The 21,313-nt window shown below is 38.1% G+C and overlaps 1 protein-coding gene across 1 annotated transcript in view; it reads left to right on the top strand.

Moving 5' to 3' along the window:
- The first annotated feature begins 1,257 nt into the window (after positions 1 to 1,257).
- The window catches only part of NPFF (neuropeptide FF-amide peptide precursor), a 29,060-nt gene continuing 9,004 nt past the window's right edge, over positions 1,258 to 21,313 (top strand). The window contains exons 1-2 of the mRNA XM_033939915.1: positions 1,258 to 1,544; positions 6,359 to 6,483. Coding sequence (XP_033795806.1) covers positions 1,404 to 1,544; positions 6,359 to 6,483 — 266 coding nt within the window. The 5' untranslated portion in view covers positions 1,258 to 1,403. The remainder of the gene's footprint in view (positions 1,545 to 6,358; positions 6,484 to 21,313) is intronic.

The following is a 21,313-nucleotide window of genomic DNA, read 5'->3' as shown; positions in this document are numbered from 1 at the left end:
TTAGGAGCTCTTAATGAAGTTATATCCAAAAATGAAAGCCGTTGACTAAATTTTGTAAGGAATGATACACTGACTTTATTTTACTGACCTTTAAACATACACATCCAGGGTGGGAGGGAGTGGGGGAGGGGGTTTGTACTGGAATTGTTTTGTGGAATTTTTAGATACTGTAGTTTCTTGTGGGTATTTATTTTCTTGATTAATAGGTGAGAGGGTAGGGGAAAATAATTGCTTATTACTATATGCAAGTTTATTGTGGGTTTTTTTTTTGTAATATTATAAGTACATGAATTATTTGTATGCACAATTGTAGTTGGAAAATTTAATAAAGATTATTTTTTTTTAAAAAAGAACATTAAAAAACAAATATATAGGAAAACAATTAGTCATCAGGTTATATAATTAAAAGTATCAAAATTAAAAAATGCACATAAAACATACTCCAAGAACTTGCGCATGGACATATTCAAATGGTGTGACAGGCTTTCCAACAGAATCCGCTCATGTCACATTCTTCTCTCAGCCAATAAAGTAAGACACATAGGGGCCCTTTTACTAAGCTGTGCTAAGAAATTAGCTGAGCGTGTCCTGACGCAGGCCTTTCCCATGTGGTAAGCCCGATAGGGATGGACGGACAGACGCACCCTGGGCAAGGATTGCTTTTAGTGCCTCCTTTCAGGCTTGCATGCTCAGACTCAGAGACTAAATAAAAATAATGATGTCGCGTGATGCCTGGGCTGGTTGTCCTTCTTGCCTAACCCTTGCAAAGGTTTCTTTCATAAAGCATGATGGTGTTAACGCAGAATGGCTAGATTAGACTCTGCTGGTTTATGCCGTATATCCCACTGACAGGTGTCATATTTTTAGTACATGGAGGCAATAACTGCAGATAGAGATTACCATATAGTGAAAAAATAATGGAAGGAGAAATGAGCAGAGAAGAAAATGTAAAGTTTCTTTTCATGTGTGGCGAGAGAAGGCTGAGACTGTGTGGCTCCAGTCACTAATTTACTTGTGCCTTGGGAAGAAGCATCATCCCCAGCAGTCAATTTATGGCCAAGGGTGAAAATGGCTATTTGGAGGGATTTATCCTCCTAATAAAGTAAAAAGGTTCAGCAAGGGATACTCTGGCGGATCTTCAAGTGAGGCGACTGCCCCTCCCTACTTACCCCAGAACCCATTACCAGTAACGTTTTGTGGAGGAGTGGCTGTGTGTAGAAGGCTGCTTTGGCATTTGTCATGAAAATTCTCCCAGGGTCCCAGATCTATAAAAGAACACTTCAGACAGTTCTCCTGCACAGGCAGACGGGAAGGTGAGCTGTCCACAGCTCCATAGTCAGGAAAGACAAAAAAACAGACAAACCAACAACCCTTTGCTTGGGCACCTTGGGCAGTAGTCAAGCATGGATCCTCGCCTGCTAATGCTGTGTGTCTTCCTTCTAGGCTGTGTCAAGAAAGGCTGGTGTTTGGAGGAAGGGCTTGACTCGGAGGCAACCTACCAACCAGAGCCAGGGAGTCTCGCAGAAAAGTTCCTGGACTCAATGGTAAGACATTTGCATGGGCACATCAGCAGGAAGGGGCGAACAAGCTACAGCGGCAATGCCAGTCACTCAAAATCACTTTGAAACAGTCCCTACAATAGCCTAAGTAGATCGGAGTGAATAAGGCAGCTGCCCTAAGGCCGAACGAGGCATGGAGCTTCAGCTGTAACCTGATCAGCTGTTTCTTTTGCTATATTATATTAACTGGTAGCGGTAAACAACAGCACAGAATCAACATAAGCTGTTTCACCCAGGATCAGAGGGACTATAAAACATAGAGCAGGGTTCAGAAATGCTAGCTGGAGATGAGTTAGTGAAACCTACCGCACTTTTCCTGGGTGTAAAAAGATCCATTTATGCCACAGAACCTGGGCAGAACTGAAACAAACCCACCGAAGGTTCTCCATTATCCTTATGCCTTTTTTGTATTTGTTTCTTTATTACCTGGGGAAAGTTTAGTGCTTCACTCCCCTCCTTTAAGCAAACCGACTAATTACATGCCCTTTTGTTGTTTACTGAAAACTGCTTTTAGGAAGCATTATAACCTGAAGTGAATGAGTCGTAACATAATAATGTGGCTCTTATGTAAACTTACAACTTTAATTATATAGACTGTATTATATTTTAGGAACTGACTGACTGTAATCCACCTTGAACAAATATCTGTGATTAAGTGGACTATAAAATTGCAATTAAATGAATTAAATGTATCTGAAAGCGCCTTCTTTTTTGCCACCCTTGCCAAGAATAATTTTAAATAAGAGGCTGCCTCTGTTCTGCTTGTCCCCTCTCTCATAAAAGTGACGTACTAAGACACATTAAGTAGGAGCAGAGTGCAGAAGAGTAAATGGGGAAGATGGAGGAGATCTTTAGAATCAGGGCTACAATAATGGGTCCAGAACAAAATACTAAACTAAAATATATTAGGACAAAAAAACAACAACCCAACAACCCAGTATGAAAGTTGGAGAGGCGATGTTACGATGTATTCACCTCCCCCATATCCTCTTGGTGTCATGTCAATTATTTATGTACTGTTTATGAAATCCTTTCAATTTTTATAATACTGTTTTTATTTCTATAAAGCTTTTTATTGTAAATCATTTAGATATATTTGATAGACGGTATATCAAGAAACCAATAAACTTGAAACGTGTGCCGATCGTTTCAACAGTCCGTCCAATATAGAAAACTCAAGAGAACTTTTTCCTAGTGATTGCCGATGGCTGACATATACACACACCACACACACTTGCTGTGCCCCCGAGAGACCCTTACTAAGGCTCCTTTTTATCATGCTGTGTTAGGTGGGGGGTTTTTAGTACCAGTCGCTACGGTAAAAGCTCTGATGCTCATAGAATTCCTATGAGCGTTGGAGCTTTTACCGCAGCGGCCGGAGATTAAAAAACCCTAATGTGGCTTGATAAAAGGGGGGGGGCCTAATACAGAATGCATGACCACACATTGGAAATGTGCCTTTAGAGGCAGTGTTCAGAGTCCCTGGTGGAGGACGAGTCCGTCATTACTCTGGGGTGATAAATGGTGGTCACATGTGGCCCTTGGCTCAGGGCCACTGTTGCAATGAGCAGACTGGTACGTGTAGATAAAAGAGAGGAAAATTTTCTGAATTAGCTGCAAATGAAGGCTCAACCCCAGATCCCAGCTCTGGTTACAACTGAGTTGGACATATAAAGGAACAGGAATAAACAACTGAGTCAAAAAAAGAGGGCATGGACAAAAACTGAAACGGACACTTAAAATAAAAACAATCTGATTCGGCATACAGTGCAAAACTTGTGAAATAGCAATAGAAACACATTTCTTCCTGTGCAAAATGGGGTTCTTTTATTAAGGTGTGCTAACCGATTTAGCGCACACTAAATGCTAAGATGCCCATAGGATATAATGGATGCCTTAGCATTTAGCGCTCGCTAATCTATAGCACACACTAACTCGGTTAGCGCACCTTAACAAAAGGACTCCGATATAAAGATATCAGAAATGTACATTTCACAAAAGTAACAGAAAAATCTGAGTTTTCTCCAACCCTGGGTGAAAGAGGCAAATATGTTTTTTTTAAAAAAAAATCTTTATTGATTTTTAATCTAAAACAGTGCCAAACAAATAAAAGAACAGTAGATATTACATACAATGCACTCTTATCTCTACAGGTAACATATATATCATTCAAGGTTTCCTACAATTAATAGTAACATAATATAACATAATATATAATATAAATGAAGAATAAAGTTACCTAAATGTCATCATCAATATTTATTTCCCTCCCTCCAACCCCCCTCTCCCCAAGGATGTGTAAAGGTAAATGAACAGAAGGAAAGATTTAAAAAAAAAAAAATAATAGATATTATTATAATTCCACAAATTTAGTGAATGAGCTCCAAACTTTATTAAATATACCACTAAATCCTCTACACTCTGCATTAATTCTTTCATATCTGTATGTAGTGCACACATTCACCCACCAAAAAGTGTAACTTATTCTGTCATGATTTTTCCAGTTACTCGTGATCAATTGAATAGCTATGCCTGTCATGATCATAAAAAGACGGCTCTTATATTTATTTAAAGTGGGTTTCACATGTAATATCATTCCACAAATTATAGCCTCATATGATAGTGGAACATTTATGTTGTATCCTCTCCATGGGCAAGAAACGCGACCTGACCAGGAACAACATAGACCAGCACCAGTCTCAGGAACTCTTTCCTGTTATTAGTAATATAAACTGCAAAATAAAATGACAATCATATTTTTATTCTGGGGTTTTTTTTAATCCATTTTGAGGGTAATTTTCAAATCCCTACTAGCTTTGCAAGGTGCTTTGTATCTGTAGACCTGTGAGTTCATATTCAAAGCAAATGCTCTGCGAAAATCCAAGCTAGCAATAATATGGGGTATTTGTGTAACTATGTAAAACACATGCTTAAGATACATGGCAGGATTTCAAAATGAAATCCCCACATGCATGCTTTTTCTCTCTTGATCTAACCCTGCTCATTTTTCCCTTAGTGAAAACAGCATGCAAATTTTTATTCATCCACACTAACTGGGAGGAGTGTAGTCATTTTTTAAAAATCATTTTGGCACGGGTGAGCGCTTTTAAAATTTGCCCCCGTAAGTGTCACTTTGTTCACTACAGTTTTCTCAACCTGATTTCTGGTGGCGGCAGCTGTGTGATGTGATAGGGTTACCATAGGGTTCCAGAAAAAGGAGGATGGATTGAGACATCCAGGTTTTACTTCCAGTGAAAGCAATGGAAGTAAAACCCAGTAACCCTAGCCTAGAGTATCATATGTCATGAGATTGGATCACTGCACACCAGAGACAGGCTGATCCAGTCCTATTTTGTTCCTCATTGCATCTATGGATGTAGTTCAGGTTCCATAAGTAGACCAGGAACTACAATTTCCATAGTGCAATGGGAAAGGGGGGGGGGGGGGGGGGGGGTAAAACCAGGATTGGATCAGGCTGTTACTGATGACCTGGATTCTTCTAGCAATTTTCCTATTATAAGTGATCTGGCTCTGTGCACAACGTGTTTTGTAGATAAAACATGCAAAGTCCATGCACTAAGAGAACAAATTCTCCAAATTACACAAGCTGACCTTTTCAAATCTTCTGCCTCCTGGAGATTCAGCCACTGTGTGAACTGATAACATTCCTGACCATGTCCCTTGAATTAGTACTGAAATGACCGAAGAATATGATTAGTTTTTTCACAGACAGACTCTACTTGAGGGATATGAGGATGTGCCTTCCCCACCCTACGTTTGATTTCATGCTTGTATTCTCAGTGTCACTGAAATTTGGAGAGATGTTTTGTGAAGGGTATTAATAAAGATATCAGCATTCTTCCCCATCACCCTGGGAAATAAATGTCACTTGGTGAATGACTTAGTCTTTATGAAGTTATGTGGTTCAGTATTCAGCTTCCCTTTACTACTAATACAAGTCATTTATAGTGTTACAAGATGGGTGAAGAGGTATGCAGACACATTCAAAAGATGGTCCCTACTTATAGTGAAGACATATACAGGAGACAAATTCAAGGTATCAGGAACTCAGGGGCAGAAGAACAGTTGGGATGGTTGGATGTATTAAAAGGAGAGGACAATATTGGGAAGAAAATTCAGCTAGAAACTGAAAGAGGGTTACCAGATGGCTTCAGATCTTTAGGGATCGCCAGAGCTGTTCCAGATTTTTCCCATTGCAAGCAGGGGCCTCTACTTTTCACGGTTCCTTCAACATCCCTAAGAAAATCAAAATTACTGTACAAAATCCATGCATTCAATATGGCAAACCCAGGACTCACTCAACATGCCCCAGATGACCATGAAACATCTGGTAGCCCTAGAGTGGAGAGAGGGGTCAGTTCCACAGCAGATAGAGAGTAGCGTATGCATGGTCTTTAACCCTAAGACGAATGGTGAAGACCCTGCAAAACATTGGGTAGACAAAAGGATATCAAACTGGAAATCAAAGAATATATAAACCAGGATGTAACTCATTAACTGATATCATGAATATAATGGGCATCTTTTATTCCAGCAGGGTTTATTACTTCTTGGTACATACCTGTTATTACGATAGTTTCAGATTATATACAATATCAGCAGGAGCTGCTACCTGGCTGTTTTATGCTGGATAAATGAGACATAGGCAAGGAAAAAGACTTGATAGGCCCAGTTGAGGACTTCGGAATGCCTTGGCTGCAGGGAGATGCCAGTACAGGACTGGCTCTGAATTTTTGAGTTGGAGAGGGAGTGTGACTAATCTCTTGTGCCTTTTCTAGCCTGACAATGGAGACCATGGCTCTAGGGACATGTCCGATAGCCTTCTTGGTGCCCTACTGTACTCCTTGTTGCATACACAACAGAGACCTGGCCGCAGCCCCTCCTTCCTGTTCCAGCCCCAGAGGTAAGAGAATGCTCCCTACTCCTACTCCTACATGTACAGGGACCCTTGTGCTACGCTCTGTACTGTACACACCTCAGAAATCCAGCCGCAGCCTCTTTCCTCTTTCAATACAAGGGGTAATAGAAACACTTTGATGTTAATAAGAATTATGTCTATTAACGCGTGAGAGACAGGATTGCATATTTACTTTATGGATATCTCAATTTTTTACTGAAATCCATTGCAGGGCCATTTTAACCACATGTAGAATATCAAAATTTATAAATAAGTCAAACACACACACAAAGTTGCAAATACACAGACTTGCACTTTCTTCACCTATGGAAAGGCGAAAGGTTTTTCAGAAAGAAACTGCCAAATTGCAAAAGGTCCACACCACAACCCACATGATCTAAGCCTTATAGACCTAAATAAGTAAACCCTAGAAGAAAGGAGACACTGGGGGAATATGATTGAGGCATTTAAAGAACTCAAAGGTATAAAAATAGCATCCGTTTCTAGGGTTTATTATACATCACAAATTTAGGTGTTTATTTACAAGATAATTAGGTGCTTTGAGGAGCACTAAAAATCTGTGTATACTAGTGTTGTTAAGTCTTGAAATTAACCCCCCTTTCATGAAGCCGCGTTAGGTTTCTTTATTGCCAGTCGCAGCGGTAAAAGCTCCGATGTTCATAGACTTCCTATGAGCTTTGGAGCTCATACCACCGTGGCCAGCGATAAAAAGCCTAATGCGGCTTCATGAAAGGGGGGCCTAAATTTCTGGCACATTTTTAGATAGATTCTATTTTGCCTACTGTACCTGAACGTAACTGGTCTTTACTACTGAAAAGGCATGAGCTAAATCCAAACACATAAATATATACATACAGTGTTCCCCCAGTTGTTCGCGTTCGGTGGTTCACGGTTCCGGTCATTCACGATATTTTCCGACCACGAACCACCAACAAGGAGAGGGCAGCGGGAGAGGCAGGAGAGAGTAGCCTTAGCGCCGGCAAGTGCAGGAAATCACTCGCTGTATGCTCCGACCGCCTTTTCCTGCACTAAGTCGGGCCTTATCCAATCAGAAGCTGCTTTGACACACAGCTCCTGATTGGTAAGGCCCGACTTAGTGCTGGAAGAGGCGGCTGGAGCATACAGCGAGTGATTTCCTACACTCGCCGACGCTCCAGCTGCTCTCTCCTGCCTCTCCCACTGCCCTTTCCAGTCTCCCCCATGAAAAACTGTATTCGCGGTTTTTCAAGATTCGCGGGGGGGTTCCTGGAACAGAACCCCCATGAATATCAGGAGAGTACTGTATATAAGAACATAAGAACATAAGCAGTGCCTCCGCCGGGTCAGACCATAGGTCCATCCTGCCCAGCAGTCCGCTCCCGCGGCGGCCCAAACAGGTCACGACCTGTCTGAATCACCAGAAGGGGCTCCCTTGCCACCTTGGTTTCTCATTGAAGTCCTATCTTCCCATCGAAGTCCTAACCCTCCGGTCTTGCACATGCATGACCTGATTGGGTTTCTATACTTATTACCTGGTTAGCTTTCTATACTTGTGTTACATCCCAGCACCTCTCTCAGTATCCCACGATCCCTTTATCCCTCAGAAATCCGTCCAATCCCTGTTTGAATCCCTGTACCGTACTCTGCCTGATCACTTCCTCCGGTAGCGCATTCCAAGTGTCCACGACCCTTTGTGTGAAAATAAACTTCCTTGCATTTGTTTTGAACCTATCTCCCTTCAGTTTCTCCGAATGCCCCCTCGTACCTGTTGTCCCCTTCAGCCTGAAGAATCTGTCCCTATCCACCCTCTCTATGCCCCTCATGATCTTGAAGGTCTCTATCATATCTCCCCTGAGCCTCCTTTTTTCCAGAGAGAAGAGCCCCAGCCTATCCAACCTCTCAGCATATGGGCAGTGTTCCAGCCCTCTTACCAGTTTCGTTGCTCTCCTTTGGACTCTCTCAAGTACTGCCATGTCCTTCTTGAGGTACGGCGACCAATATTGAACGCAGTATTCCAGATGTGGACGCACCATCGCTCGATACAATGGCATGATGACTTCCCGCGTCCTGGTTGTTATGCCCCTCTTTATGATGCCCAGCTTTTTTCGAGGCTGCTGCGTACTGTGCAGATGGCTTCAGTGATGCATCCACCAGCACACCCAAGTCTCTCTCAAGACTGCTGTCTCCCAACAATGCCCCCCCCCAATTTGTAGTTGAACAACGGGTTCTTTTTCCCTATATGCATGACCTTGCATTTTTCCACGTTAAAGCGCATTTGCCATTTGTTTGCCCAGTCTTCCAGTTTGTCCAGGTCCCTTTGTAGGTCCTCACACTCCTCCCTGGACCTAACTCTGCCGCACAGTTTGGTATCGTCAGCAAATTTTATAACCTCGCACTTTGCCTCCTTTTCCAGGTCATTGATAAATATGTTGAAGAGTAACGGCCCCAGCACCGATCCCTGTGGCACACCGCTCGTGACTCCCCGCCAGTCAGAATATTGCCCCTTTACTCCGACCCTCTGCAGTCTACCCGACAACCAGTGCTCGATCCATCTGTGCACATCCCCTCCCACCCCGTGGTTCCACAGCTTCCTAAGCAGCCTTTCATGTGGCACCTTGTCGAAAGCCTTTTGAAAATCGAGGTAGATGATGTCTATAGGTTCCCCATTGTCCACCCGACTGCTTATTCCCTCAAAGAAGTACAGAAGGTTCGTTAAGCATGACCTTCCCTTACAGAATCCATGCTGGCTTGTTCTCAGTAGGCCATTTCCCTCGATGTGCTCGCAAATACTGTCCTTGATCATAGCTTCCACCATCATATACCTTTTTACTACAAAAATATGAACTTTTTATACTCTCTCAAGTCCCCTTATCGCTAGCAGTTTGTTTATATTTCAGTCTCTGTACTCTACCAAGAGTTCTCCCAAGTCAGACTGTGGCGCAATGGTTCCTAAACCTGGTCCTGAAGGCACTCCAGCCAATTGAGTTTTTAGGACATCCACAATGAATATCAGGGCCGGATTAAAGGGTAGGCCCAGTAGGCATGTGCCTCAGGCCTGAGAAGGTCAGGGTAGGGTTACCAGATTTTCCAGACCCCTTAGATCCACCCCCCAGGCCCGCCCAGTTCCATCCATCCCCACCCCATCATACCCCAGTCCCACCCCCAATCCCACCCTAGCCCCACCCCCTGCTCTGGTCGGGCAGGAGGGCATGCGTACATGTCTATATGCAATGCGATGATGTCACATGCACACATGTACACATGATATCATTGCCCTCCTGCCTGATGGCGATTTTGAGGAAGGCTTTTCATGACCCGGACAAAGTGCTGGGATTTGAAAAGCCGTCCACACCTGGGTCGGGGGGTTTGATGCACTGCTCCAATGACATCAAGTCATCTACTGCAGCACTGAGCAGCTCTTCTTCCTTCTCCCTCCTCCCCCGAGCTGGCTCCCCCCCTCCCCACCGGAACTAGCAGCCACCCTCTCTGATCCAGCAGCATCCATCCCTCTTCTATTCCCAGGGTCAGTAACACCCCTTTCTATTCCCCAACCGACCCTCTTTCCTTCTGCCCCCAAGCCAGCACCACCATTTCCATTCAGTTCTCTCACCGTCTGGATCACTGCGGATAATGGAAGCCCAGCTATTCCTACAAGTAGACTCACAACCTTTGGCAAGGCCGTGCCCCGCCTCCAAGGAAATAGGAAGCAGCATAAAGGAGGCTGGGCGCAGCCTAGCCAAAGGTCATGAGTCTGCATATAGGAATAGCTGCAGTGATTCAGGATCCAGGGCTGAGTGCACAGCCTGACAGGGGAGGGAGGGGAGCAGGGCACAGATCCTGGTAGGGCACATGAATATTAAACCCCTGCCCCCCATCTTATTTTCGAGTTAACCTTTTTCCTCTTTTTGGGGGGAAAAGGGTACTTCATCTTATACTCGGATTGACTTATATTCAAGTATAGTATTGCAAGCAAAGTATTTCTGTGTTTGAAATAGCGGGACTTGGGGGTGACTCTATCTGATGATCTTAAGGTGGTAAGCAGGTAGAAAAGGTGACAGTCAAACCCAGGAAGATACTTGGGTGCATAGGTAGAGGAAAGGCCAGTAGGAAAAAGGAAGTAATAGAACTATTTTCTAAGTCTCTGGTGACGCTCCATTTGAAATACTTTATGCAATTCTGGAGACCGTACTGTCAAAAAAATATTAAAAGGATGAAGTTGGTCCAGAGGGCTGCTACAAAATCGGTTAGTGGTCTTTGTCAAAAAGCGTATGCGGACAGACTTATAGTAAGGTAGGAAACATAGAAACATGATGGCAGATAAAGGCCAAATGGCCCATCTAGTCTGCCCATCCACAGTAACCATTATCTCTTTCTCTCTCTGAGAGATCCCACGTGCCTATCTCAGGCCCTTTTGAATTCAGACAGAGTCTCTGTCTCCATCACCTCTTCAGGGAGACTGTTCCATGCATCTACCACCCTTTCTGTAAAAAAGTATTTCCTTAGATTACTCCTGAGCCTATCACTTCATAACTTCATCCTATGCCCTCTCATTGCAGAGTTTTCTTTCAAATTAAAGAGACTCGACTCATGCGCATTTATATTACATAGGTATTTAAACGTCTCTATCATATCTCCCCTCTCCCGCCTTTCCTCCAAATTATATAGATTGAGATCTTTAAGTCTGTCCCCACATGTCTTATGATGAAGACCACATACCATTTTAGTAGCCTTCCTCTGGACCGACTCTATCCTTTTTGTATCTTTTTGAAGGCGTGGCTCCAGAATTGTACACAATATTCTAAATGAGGTCTCACCAAAGTATTATACAGGGGCATCAATACCTCCTTTTTCCTACTAGCCATACCTCTCCCTATGCAACCTAGCATCCTTCTAGCTTTTGCCGTCATCTTTTCAACCCGTTTGGCCACCTTAAGATCATCACATACAATCACACCCAAGTCCCGTTCTTCTGTCATGCACATAAGCTCTTCACTCCCTAATCTGTACCGTTCCCTCGGGTTTTTGCAGCCCAAATGCATGACCTTGCATTTCTTAGCATTAAATTTTAGCTGCCAAATTTCAGACCATTCTTCAAGCTTCGCCAGGTCTTTCTTCATGTTATTCACACCATCCAGCGTGTCTACTCTATTGCAGACTTTTGTATCATCCGCAAAGAGGCAAATCTTACCCAACAACCCTTCAGCAATATCGTTTATAAAAATGTTAAAAAAGAACAGGCCCAAGAACAGAACCTTGAGGCACACCACTGGTAACATCCTTTTCCTAAGAGTGATCTCCATTGATCACTACCCTCTGTTACCTTCCACTCAACCAGTTCATGACCCAGCCCATCACTTTGGGACCCATCCCGAGGACACTCAGTTTATTTATTAGATGTCTGTGTGGAATACTGTCAAAGGCTTTGCTAAAATCTAAATACACCACATCTAGCGCACATCCTCTATCCAATTCTCTGGTCACCCAGTCAAAGAAATTGATCAGATTTCTCTGACAAGACCTACCTCTAGTGAATTCATGTTTCCTCTGGTCCTGTAATCCACAGGATTCCAGAAACCTGATCATTCTCTGTTTTAAAAGTGTTTCCATTAATTTGCTTACCACAGAAGTCTGACTTACTGGCCTGTAATTCCCTACTTCTTCCTTACTTTCATTTTTGTGGAGAGGGACCACATCCGCTCTTCACCAGTCCTCCAGTACCACTCCTGACTCTAGAGATTCATTGATAAGGTCAGTCAGCGGAGCTACCAAAACTTCCCTAAGTTTATTCAGCACCCTAGGATGTACACCGGGATAGGTGGCAAAGTTCAGTTGTGGATTAGGAATTGGTTATTGAGACTTTCTTTAAATATGAAAAACCAGCTGAAGTGACTCTTGATTCAATTTGGGACTTAGTTTCCAAACTGGGAGACTCACTAACTAAACAAATTAAGGAAGGTGAAAAGAATACAAAAATTCTAAAACAGACAATAGAGGAAAATAAACAGGAAATTTCTAATGTTAAAGAAAAAGTGGGAGAAATTGAAAATGAAGTGAAAACGATCAAACAAGTTCAATCCACAATAATAAAAGATAATCAAATTATTAGAAGAAAATTGGAAACTATGGAAAATAACAATCGGACTAGTAACCTACGACTGTTGAATTTTCCTAAAATTATATCTATAAACCCGAGAGAGATGATAAAAAGGTACTTTATAGAGATACTTAATATTCCTGAGGAATCATTGCCTCCTCTCACTCGAGTATATTATTTGCCTATTAAAGAAGGGGATCAACACTCGGAGGATAAGAAACAGGAAATACAAGAACTTCAACAAGACTTGACAGCAATCCTGGAAACATCAGATAAAGATTTGGTTAAACCAGCAACTCTCTTATTATCTGTGGCGTTGTTGCCGGATAAGGATTGGATTTTGAAAATGTTCTTTAGAAACAAGAATAAAGAATTTTTGGGTTTGAAAATTCAAATGTTTCCAGATGTTAGTAGAGAAACTCAGAATCATAGGCGGCAGTTTCTTTTGATGAAAGCAGGAGTTACACAGCTGGGTGGTATTTTCTTTTTACATTTCCCATGTAAATGTATAATAAGGTATCGAGATAATAAGTATGTGTTTTTTGAACCAACTCAACTTACAGCCTTTCTGACACTGAAACGTCTGGAAAAAGAAGGAACAACAACTACTACAGTAACAACAACGTAATAGTAAAACTAATTGGATTTGATATTAGAATAATTCCTCAAGCCAGGCACGCGATACTGTTTTCTTTGTATAGAATTATAAATTGATTTCCTAAAGTTCACTCATAAACAATCTTGGATCATATCATTGAGGACTTGAGATTGTCCGACTAGAATTTTTTCTTTTTACATCATGTAAAAGATTTTCTTATAATTTTGTGTTTGATCTAACAATCTTTCTGTACAAAATGTTTTGATTTTGTTAAAAATTTTAAAACAATAAATAAAGAATTAAAAAAAAAAAAGGAATCGGTTATCGGATAGAAACAGAGGGTAGGGTTAAATGGTCATTTTCTCAATGGAGGAGAGTAAACAGTGGAGTGCCGCAGGGGTCTGTACTAGGACCGGTGCTTATTTATAAATGATCTGGAAATTGGAACGACGAGTGAGGTGATTAAATTTGCAGATGACACTAAACTGTTCAAAATTGTGAAAAATTGTAGGCAGACCTTGGGAAATTGGAAGACTGGGCGTCCAAATGGCACATTGAGAAGAATAACCTGAATCACAGTTACCGGATGCTAGGGTCCACCTTGGGGATTAGCGCCCAAGAAAAGGATCTGGGTGTCTCGTAGACAATACGATGAAATCTTCTGCCCAATGTGTGGCGGCGGCCAAAAAGCAAACAGGATGCTAGGAATTATTATTATTATTTTTTTTTTTTTTTAATGATCCAAAACCAACTTTATTGACCAAGACCACAATGTTAGTTGTACAGACTCGATACTGACAGTGTTTTGGCAATGCTTTGTCAAGAGTCTAGTAAATCATAAAAGTACAAGTATTAAAAACAATGGATATATACAATTCATATATATAAAACATATCAAAACATATATTGTAAAGCATATAAATATACTTGGATAAGCATACTAAATCACGTTAGTAAACATACTTAAAAACATATAAAATGGCTATTTTGGGTACCAATAAAAGAGCGTATCGAAAACACCATTTGCAACGATGTAAATAAAGCAACTTATAGAAAACAAATAGCTATTCATCAAGAGCAATTTATAAAAAAATTTTATTAAAATATTTATTTATAAAAACAGACCAATTAAACAGATATAAAGATGACATCAAAATATTATCAAATGTATAGATGGACTTGTGAATACACTAGGGGCTCCTTTTACAAAGGTGTGCCAGGGCCTTAACCCGTGGAATAGCGTGCGCTAAATTGCCGTGCGCACTAGCCGCTACCGCCTCCTTTTAAGCAGGCGGTAGTTTTTCGGCTAGCGCACTAAACCGCTAGTGCACCTTAGCAAAAGGAGCCCTAGATGTTGACATATTATTGGCCATAAGTGGGCAGGTGTCACTAAATACAAATATAATTGGCATGTGAATATGGAGGCAAGCTTATGTCATAAAAGCATAAAATAAATGAAATCCACAGAAAACGTTTTTTAAAAACCAGAAGCAAAACAAATCAATGAAAACCATAGCATGTTTGAAAACCAGAGGTGAAACAAATCAATAAGAACCATAAAATGCTCTTTAGAATGATAGAAATATATAGAAATGTGTAAAAATATATAAATATTTAGCGAAGTATATAACAAGAACATCTTAATAAGTACATCATAAAGATCTTAGAAAGCAACAACATGTAAAATGACAACAGAGACATAAATATCTGAACATTCTTTTTTTTTTTTTGCAAAGGCCAAAAATATTTTTTTAATTGCTACGTTTACATTGATTTTTCAAAAGTCAAAATGAATATGTACCTTTCATTTTTTTTTTTTTTAATCTTTATTCTTTTTTATTACTTACATCAAGTGAAATATATGTAATACATACAGTTTTAACAAACACTTGAAATTACAATCAAATATACTTATATTGTAAGTTAAAGAAAACCCTTTTATCAGAATTTTATATCAGAATATTCTTACAAAAGTTTACCCTCCCTAGCCCCCCTATATGCTCTATCCATGTGTTATGATATCTGATCAGTAGAGAAATTAGTCAATGGTCCCCAAATTTTATTGAACTTATGGATATATCCCTGTTGTAATGCCATCACTTTTTCCATTTTATAAATATGACAAATTGAGTTCCACCAAAAAGTGTAATTTAACTTAGTGTAATCCTTCCAGTTTTGAGTAATTTGCTGAATGGCGACCCCTGTCAATATTAACAAAAGTTTATTGTTGTTTGCAGATATCGGACTTTGAGTTCTCATTGCTGTTCCAAATAATATTGTATCATATGATAGTCCAACATGATTTTCTAATAAATTATTAATTTGGGGCCAAATTATTTTCCAAAAAGCATTAATACAGGGACAAAAGAAAATTAAATGATCTAATGTCCCCACTTCTATCTTACAATGCCAGCATCTATTGGATCTATTACTATCTACTTTTTGTAATCGCGTAGGGGTCCATAAAACTCTGTGTAACAAAAACATCCATGTTTGACTCATAGATGCTGACCTTGTAGTATGTATCCTCCAGGTCCAAAATTTTTGCCATTGAGATGCAGAAATTGTCTGTCCTATCTCAATACTCCAAATGTCCCTAAGCCCTGTTCTTTTTGTTTTTGTTTAAAAATCCATATAAAATTTTATACCATTTAGCGGCTTGGTGTCCTAAAAAATCCGCCTGAAAGCAAAGGATCTGCAAACTATACTGAGTGTTAAGATTCTTCCATTCAGGGAACCCTTCCTGAATAGCCTGCTTCAATTGCATCCATTTAAAATATTGTGTCTTGTTCAATCCAAATTTTTGTTGCAATTGTGAAAAACTAAGCATTGATCCATTTACTATAACATCATTTAAAGATCGTATACCTGCAATTATCCATTGCTTCCATACTATTTTGAATCCACCAATTTTGATCCTGGAATTTATCCAAATGGATTGATTTAATGATTTAGCCAATGGATCTGGTGATATATTGCTAATATATCTTAGTGTTTTCCATGTATCTAGTAGAATTCTGTTATCTTTATATCTCCTAGGCATTGTTATACTAATTAGATGTTCTAAATGCAAAGGGAACATGAGTCGCCATTCTAAATATAACCAGTCAGGTACATTTTCCATGAGATCTGGGAGGATCCAATACATACCCTGTCTTAAAATATAGGATTGATAGTACCTATAAAAATTTGGAAAATTTACCCCTCCCTCCTTGATTGTTTTTTGTAGTAATGCTAAAGCAATTCTGGGTCTTTTCCCAAACCAAACAAATTTTGTAAGAACGCTATTTAACTTTTTATAAAATGACCCCTGAAAAAAAATTGGGATCATACTCATTTGATAACAAACCACAGGCAAAATCATCATTTTAATTGTTTGGACTCTTCCCCACCAAGAAAGATGTAAAGGATTCCATTGCTCGCACATTTCTGTTATTTTCTTTAATAAAAGTTTTTCATTCTCTTTTACTGTGCCATCAATTGTATTTTTTATAAGAATACCTAAATATTTTAGTCCTTCCTCTTTCCATTTAAATGAATATGAGTCAAATAATCCTTTGGTACAATGGACATTAATTGGAAGAACTTCAGATTTTTCCCAATTGATTTTATATCCAGAAAATTTTCCAAACTTTTCTATTAAATTAAGTAAACATGGAATGGTGTCCCCTGGTTCTCTTAAATATAGTAAAATATCATCTGCATATGCAGATAGTTTAAATTCCCAATTAGAAAATGTGATTCCCTTTATTTCCTTAGTTTGATTGATTGCAATTAATAAGGGTTCAAGAACGATATCAAAAAGTAAGGGAGATAAAGGACATCCTTGTCTAACTCCCCTTAGCAAGTTAAATCTATCTGATAAGTTATTATTTATATTCAATCTTGCTCCAGGGGAGCTATATAATGTTTGAATCATTTTAATAAAACCAGGTCCTATACCAAACCATTCTAGAGCTTGATACATAAAATTCCATTCCACTCTATCAAATGCTTTTTCTGCATCTAACGATATTAGAAAAGCTGGATCATTCATATTTTTTGCTAAATTTAAAGAATGAAATGCCAATCTAGTGTTATGTGAAGAGTGTCTTTTAGCAACAAATCCTGTTTGGTGTACATTAATAATAAAAGGAAGAGCTTTTGCTAATCTTAATGCTAGCACTTTAGCAATCAATTTAGCATCTACGTTCAACAAAGATATAGGCCTGTAATTTGATACCATTGTCAGATCCCTGTTTGGTTTTGGCAAGACAATAATGACAGAATCAGCCATAGTACCTGATATATTTCCATTATTTATCTGATACTGATATAAATTTAATAGATATGGTAATAAAATATTTTGAAATGTTTTATAAAATTCAACAGTATAGCCATCTCCACCTGGAGCGGATCCAACTCTAAGAGCTTTCAATGTTGATTCTACTTCTTTTAAAGATATATGTTCTTCTAAACTTCTTTTTATATGATCCGGTATATTTGGTCCAACAAATGATTTTAAAAACTCTAATCCATCCTGTTCTTTATTTTCATAAGTATCAGAAGAATATAAATCCTTATAAAAATCAAGAAATTGTTTTATAATATCCTTAATGTTAGTGTGTGTATTGCCCCGTTTATCTTTAATTGCAATAATCTTGGATTTTCTTTTTTTTGCTTTAAGAAAATTTGCTAATAATCTTCCAGCCTTATTTGAATTTCCATAATACTGCACCTGCCGACAGAACATATCTTTCCTTACAAATTGAGAAGAAATCTCATTATATTTAACTTTTGTTTTTAATAATTTCTGCAATGTATCATGTTCCCATTTAACAATTAATTTTTGTTCTAATAGTTTAATTTCTTGTTCCAATTCTGTATATTGTTTTTTCATATATGCAGAGTATGATATAATATTTCCTCTCATTGTTGCTTTATAAGCATCCCATAAAATTTCAATATTTATATTATCTGAATTATTAATTTGAAAAAATTCATTCATTTTTATTTTAAAATCTTCTATAAAGTTCATATCTGCAAGCAAAGTATTATCAAATCTCCAAATTGGTTTAGAGTATATTGGTATATCATTCTGTAGGTCAATCCACACACCAGCATGATCTGAAATAATAATAGGATCAATAATTGCTTTCATCACTCTTTGTGCTATATTATTAGAAACAAATATATAGTCAATTCTTGAAAAGGATTTATGGACCTGAGAACAAAAAGAATATTCCTGATCATTAAAATGAAGAATACGCCATATATCAACTAAGTCACAAGATTGTATCAAATTGTCTAAGCCTAACGATTTCATAATTTTACTTGGTTTTTTATCCAAAATAGGATCCATTACAGCATTGAAATCTCCAGCTACTACTAAATTAGAAACAGCCAGTGGTAGTAATATCTGTTGGATTTGTTTGAAAAACTCCATTTGATTTGAGTTAGGAGCATATAAATTAAATAAATCCAGGGTTGTATTTCTCAGAACCATTTTAATATGTACCCATCTTCCTAAAGAATTAAATTTTATTAACTTGAAATCCGCAGTACACTTCTTATTTATAAGAATAGCTACTCCCGCTTTTTTACCAATAGCAGGTGCAAAAAAACATTTGGATACCCAATCCCCTATTAGCTTATTAGATTCAATTCCTGACAGATGTGTCTCTTGCATGAAATAAATGTCAGCGTTCTGCTTATGAAGAAAATCCAATATTTTCTTTCTTTTGATTGGGTGGTTTAGACCATTGACATTAAGAGAATAAATTTTAAGCGCCATCTAAACTAACAATTAATATTTGACATGAATCTCTATAATAATAATTTTGATCAGATACCCACACATGTTTAATACTTATTCCTTTTCCTATTATTAAACCCTTACTTATAGAATTTTCGTTACCCATTTCCCTTCCCCTTCTCCCTTCCCCCTTCCCCCTCCCCACCCTCCCCATTAAGCAAAAGTTGTGTAAACTTGGCCTCACGCATATCAAGATCGGCAATAGCACACTCCAAGAAGACCTTTTCACATTCAAAATTCAAATTAAGTCACTTAATATTTAAAATGATATTCAGGTATAAATAATATATTATATTTTTGATGAATTAAATCAACCTCATATACATTCCTAAAGATATCTTGAAATTCTGTATCCAGTATCGTTAATTCATTAATATATCTTCATTCCACCTGTATACCAATTTAAATCCTGGAATGAATATAAAATATAGAAAAGAATACTATTCATTTTTTTCCCCTCCTTCCTCCTCTCCTTTCTGTTATATGTTATATTAAATTTTTTTTTTTTTAAATAAATAAAGTATTCATCTTTAATAGCACCTTAAATCATTAAAGCACTCTCTTATTTTATTTTATTTTTTTTCCTCCTCTCTATATATTATTAATAATATTAGTATGGGAACATAATGATATATAAACAATTAATCCACAAGCAAAGATTCCCTCACTACAGAAGAGATCACCGCCAAACTACACACCAGCCATACTTATCATTTTTTTTCCTTGTTTGCATTTCCTTTCTCCTTCTTCCCTTTTTATCTTTTCTCTCTTTTTTTTTTTCTTCATCTTTTCTTTTCTTCTCTCTTCTTCTTCCTTTCAAAGAGAGAACGGATTATAGAATTCATTACGATCTTCCAATGTTCTTGTAAACCATTTCTGATTTCCATTTCCTCTTCTTTCTTCTTGTATTCTCTGTAGTACGTTCACATTATGTTTCCGGTAGATGTAAAAAAAAAAAAAAATCCATTCTCGTATATCCTCCCGCACAGGCTTTCGAGAATGTAAGTCTCCTGAGTTTAGAAAGATTTTTGAACCATTTCCGTTCTCTCTTTTAGACTTTTGGGAGAGGAAAAAAAAATTCCAACAATCTTACAAACATGGCTAGTATATAATTCCGCAGCAATCCCCCCACAGGAAAAGAAAACCCTTACCCGAAAAACATCGTTCCAATCATTAAATTAAATTAATATTTCTTATATACCCATTATAACTATACTGCCAATTTTCAAAATTTTAGAGCAGGTTGTGGAATATAATTGACTGTCCAACAAAAACATACATCTAAATAGCTATCATCTTCCTTTTTTTCCCTGTTTATATATTATATTCCATTTTCTATTAAAGTCTTCAATATATAAATTGTATTAAACCATTTAACACTTTACATTTGCATTTTAGAATGTCTATTCCATTCTAATTCTAATGTAAGAAGATCGTTGAATTAGAATATATTTGAAGATAAGTCAAAAACATTCTAAATCGTTGCCTTTTGAAATACAGTAAATTCCCCACATTAAAACAAAATAAAACCACATTTTCTTTTCTATATGAATAATATATGAATAGTATATGAATAATATAGTATAATATAATATTTCAACATTTCTAAATAAGAAATTTGAAGATACATCAAATAAATATTAGGAGGACATAGGCATTTCTTGATTTTGAATAAATCTCTCCAGTTTCTCTGCATCATCAAAGGTTAAAGTTTTATTTCCGATAGTAACCTTCATATTTGCGGGGTACACTAAACCAAACTTTGCACCCAGCTCTCTCAATTTTGGCCTTAGTTCCAGTAACTTTTTCCTTTTTATCGCTGTGCTTTTTGCAAAATCTGGAACAAAGTGAATATAAGCATCCTGATACTTCAGCCCTTTATTTTGCTTTGCTAATTGAAATACTTCCATGACCTGCTGGTGGCACAATAGTTTGAATATGAATGGTCTTGGTCCATGCTGATTTTCTCCTCTTTTAATCGGCACTCTATGTGCTCTTTCTACCTCTATGGGATATTTTGTTTTTATCGGAAGCAGTTTGGGTAGTAAATTTTCAATAAAGACAACCGGATTTCCCTTTTCTGCTCCTTTCGGTAATCCAATCAAACGGACATTACTTCTTCTTTCACGATTAGAGTAATCTTCCAGCTCCTTAGTAAGTAGTTCTATTTTTTTTCTATCCGTTTGACTATAACATACTTCCTCTTCTACAATCATCATTCTTTCTTCTAAATTATTTGATTTTAATTCCAGTAGGTCCATTTTTTTGTTTAACGTTGAAACTTCCTCCGATATATCCATAACTTTTTTAGTTAAAACTGATAGCATTTCTTTAATTTCCTTCAATTCTT

Source organism: Geotrypetes seraphini, chromosome 3 (genome assembly GCF_902459505.1).
Source record: "Geotrypetes seraphini chromosome 3, aGeoSer1.1, whole genome shotgun sequence".
NCBI classification, from domain to species: Eukaryota; Metazoa; Chordata; class Amphibia; order Gymnophiona; family Dermophiidae; genus Geotrypetes; species Geotrypetes seraphini.
Note: the sequence above shows the minus strand (reverse complement) of the source record. Positions and strands in the feature narration are given on the sequence as shown.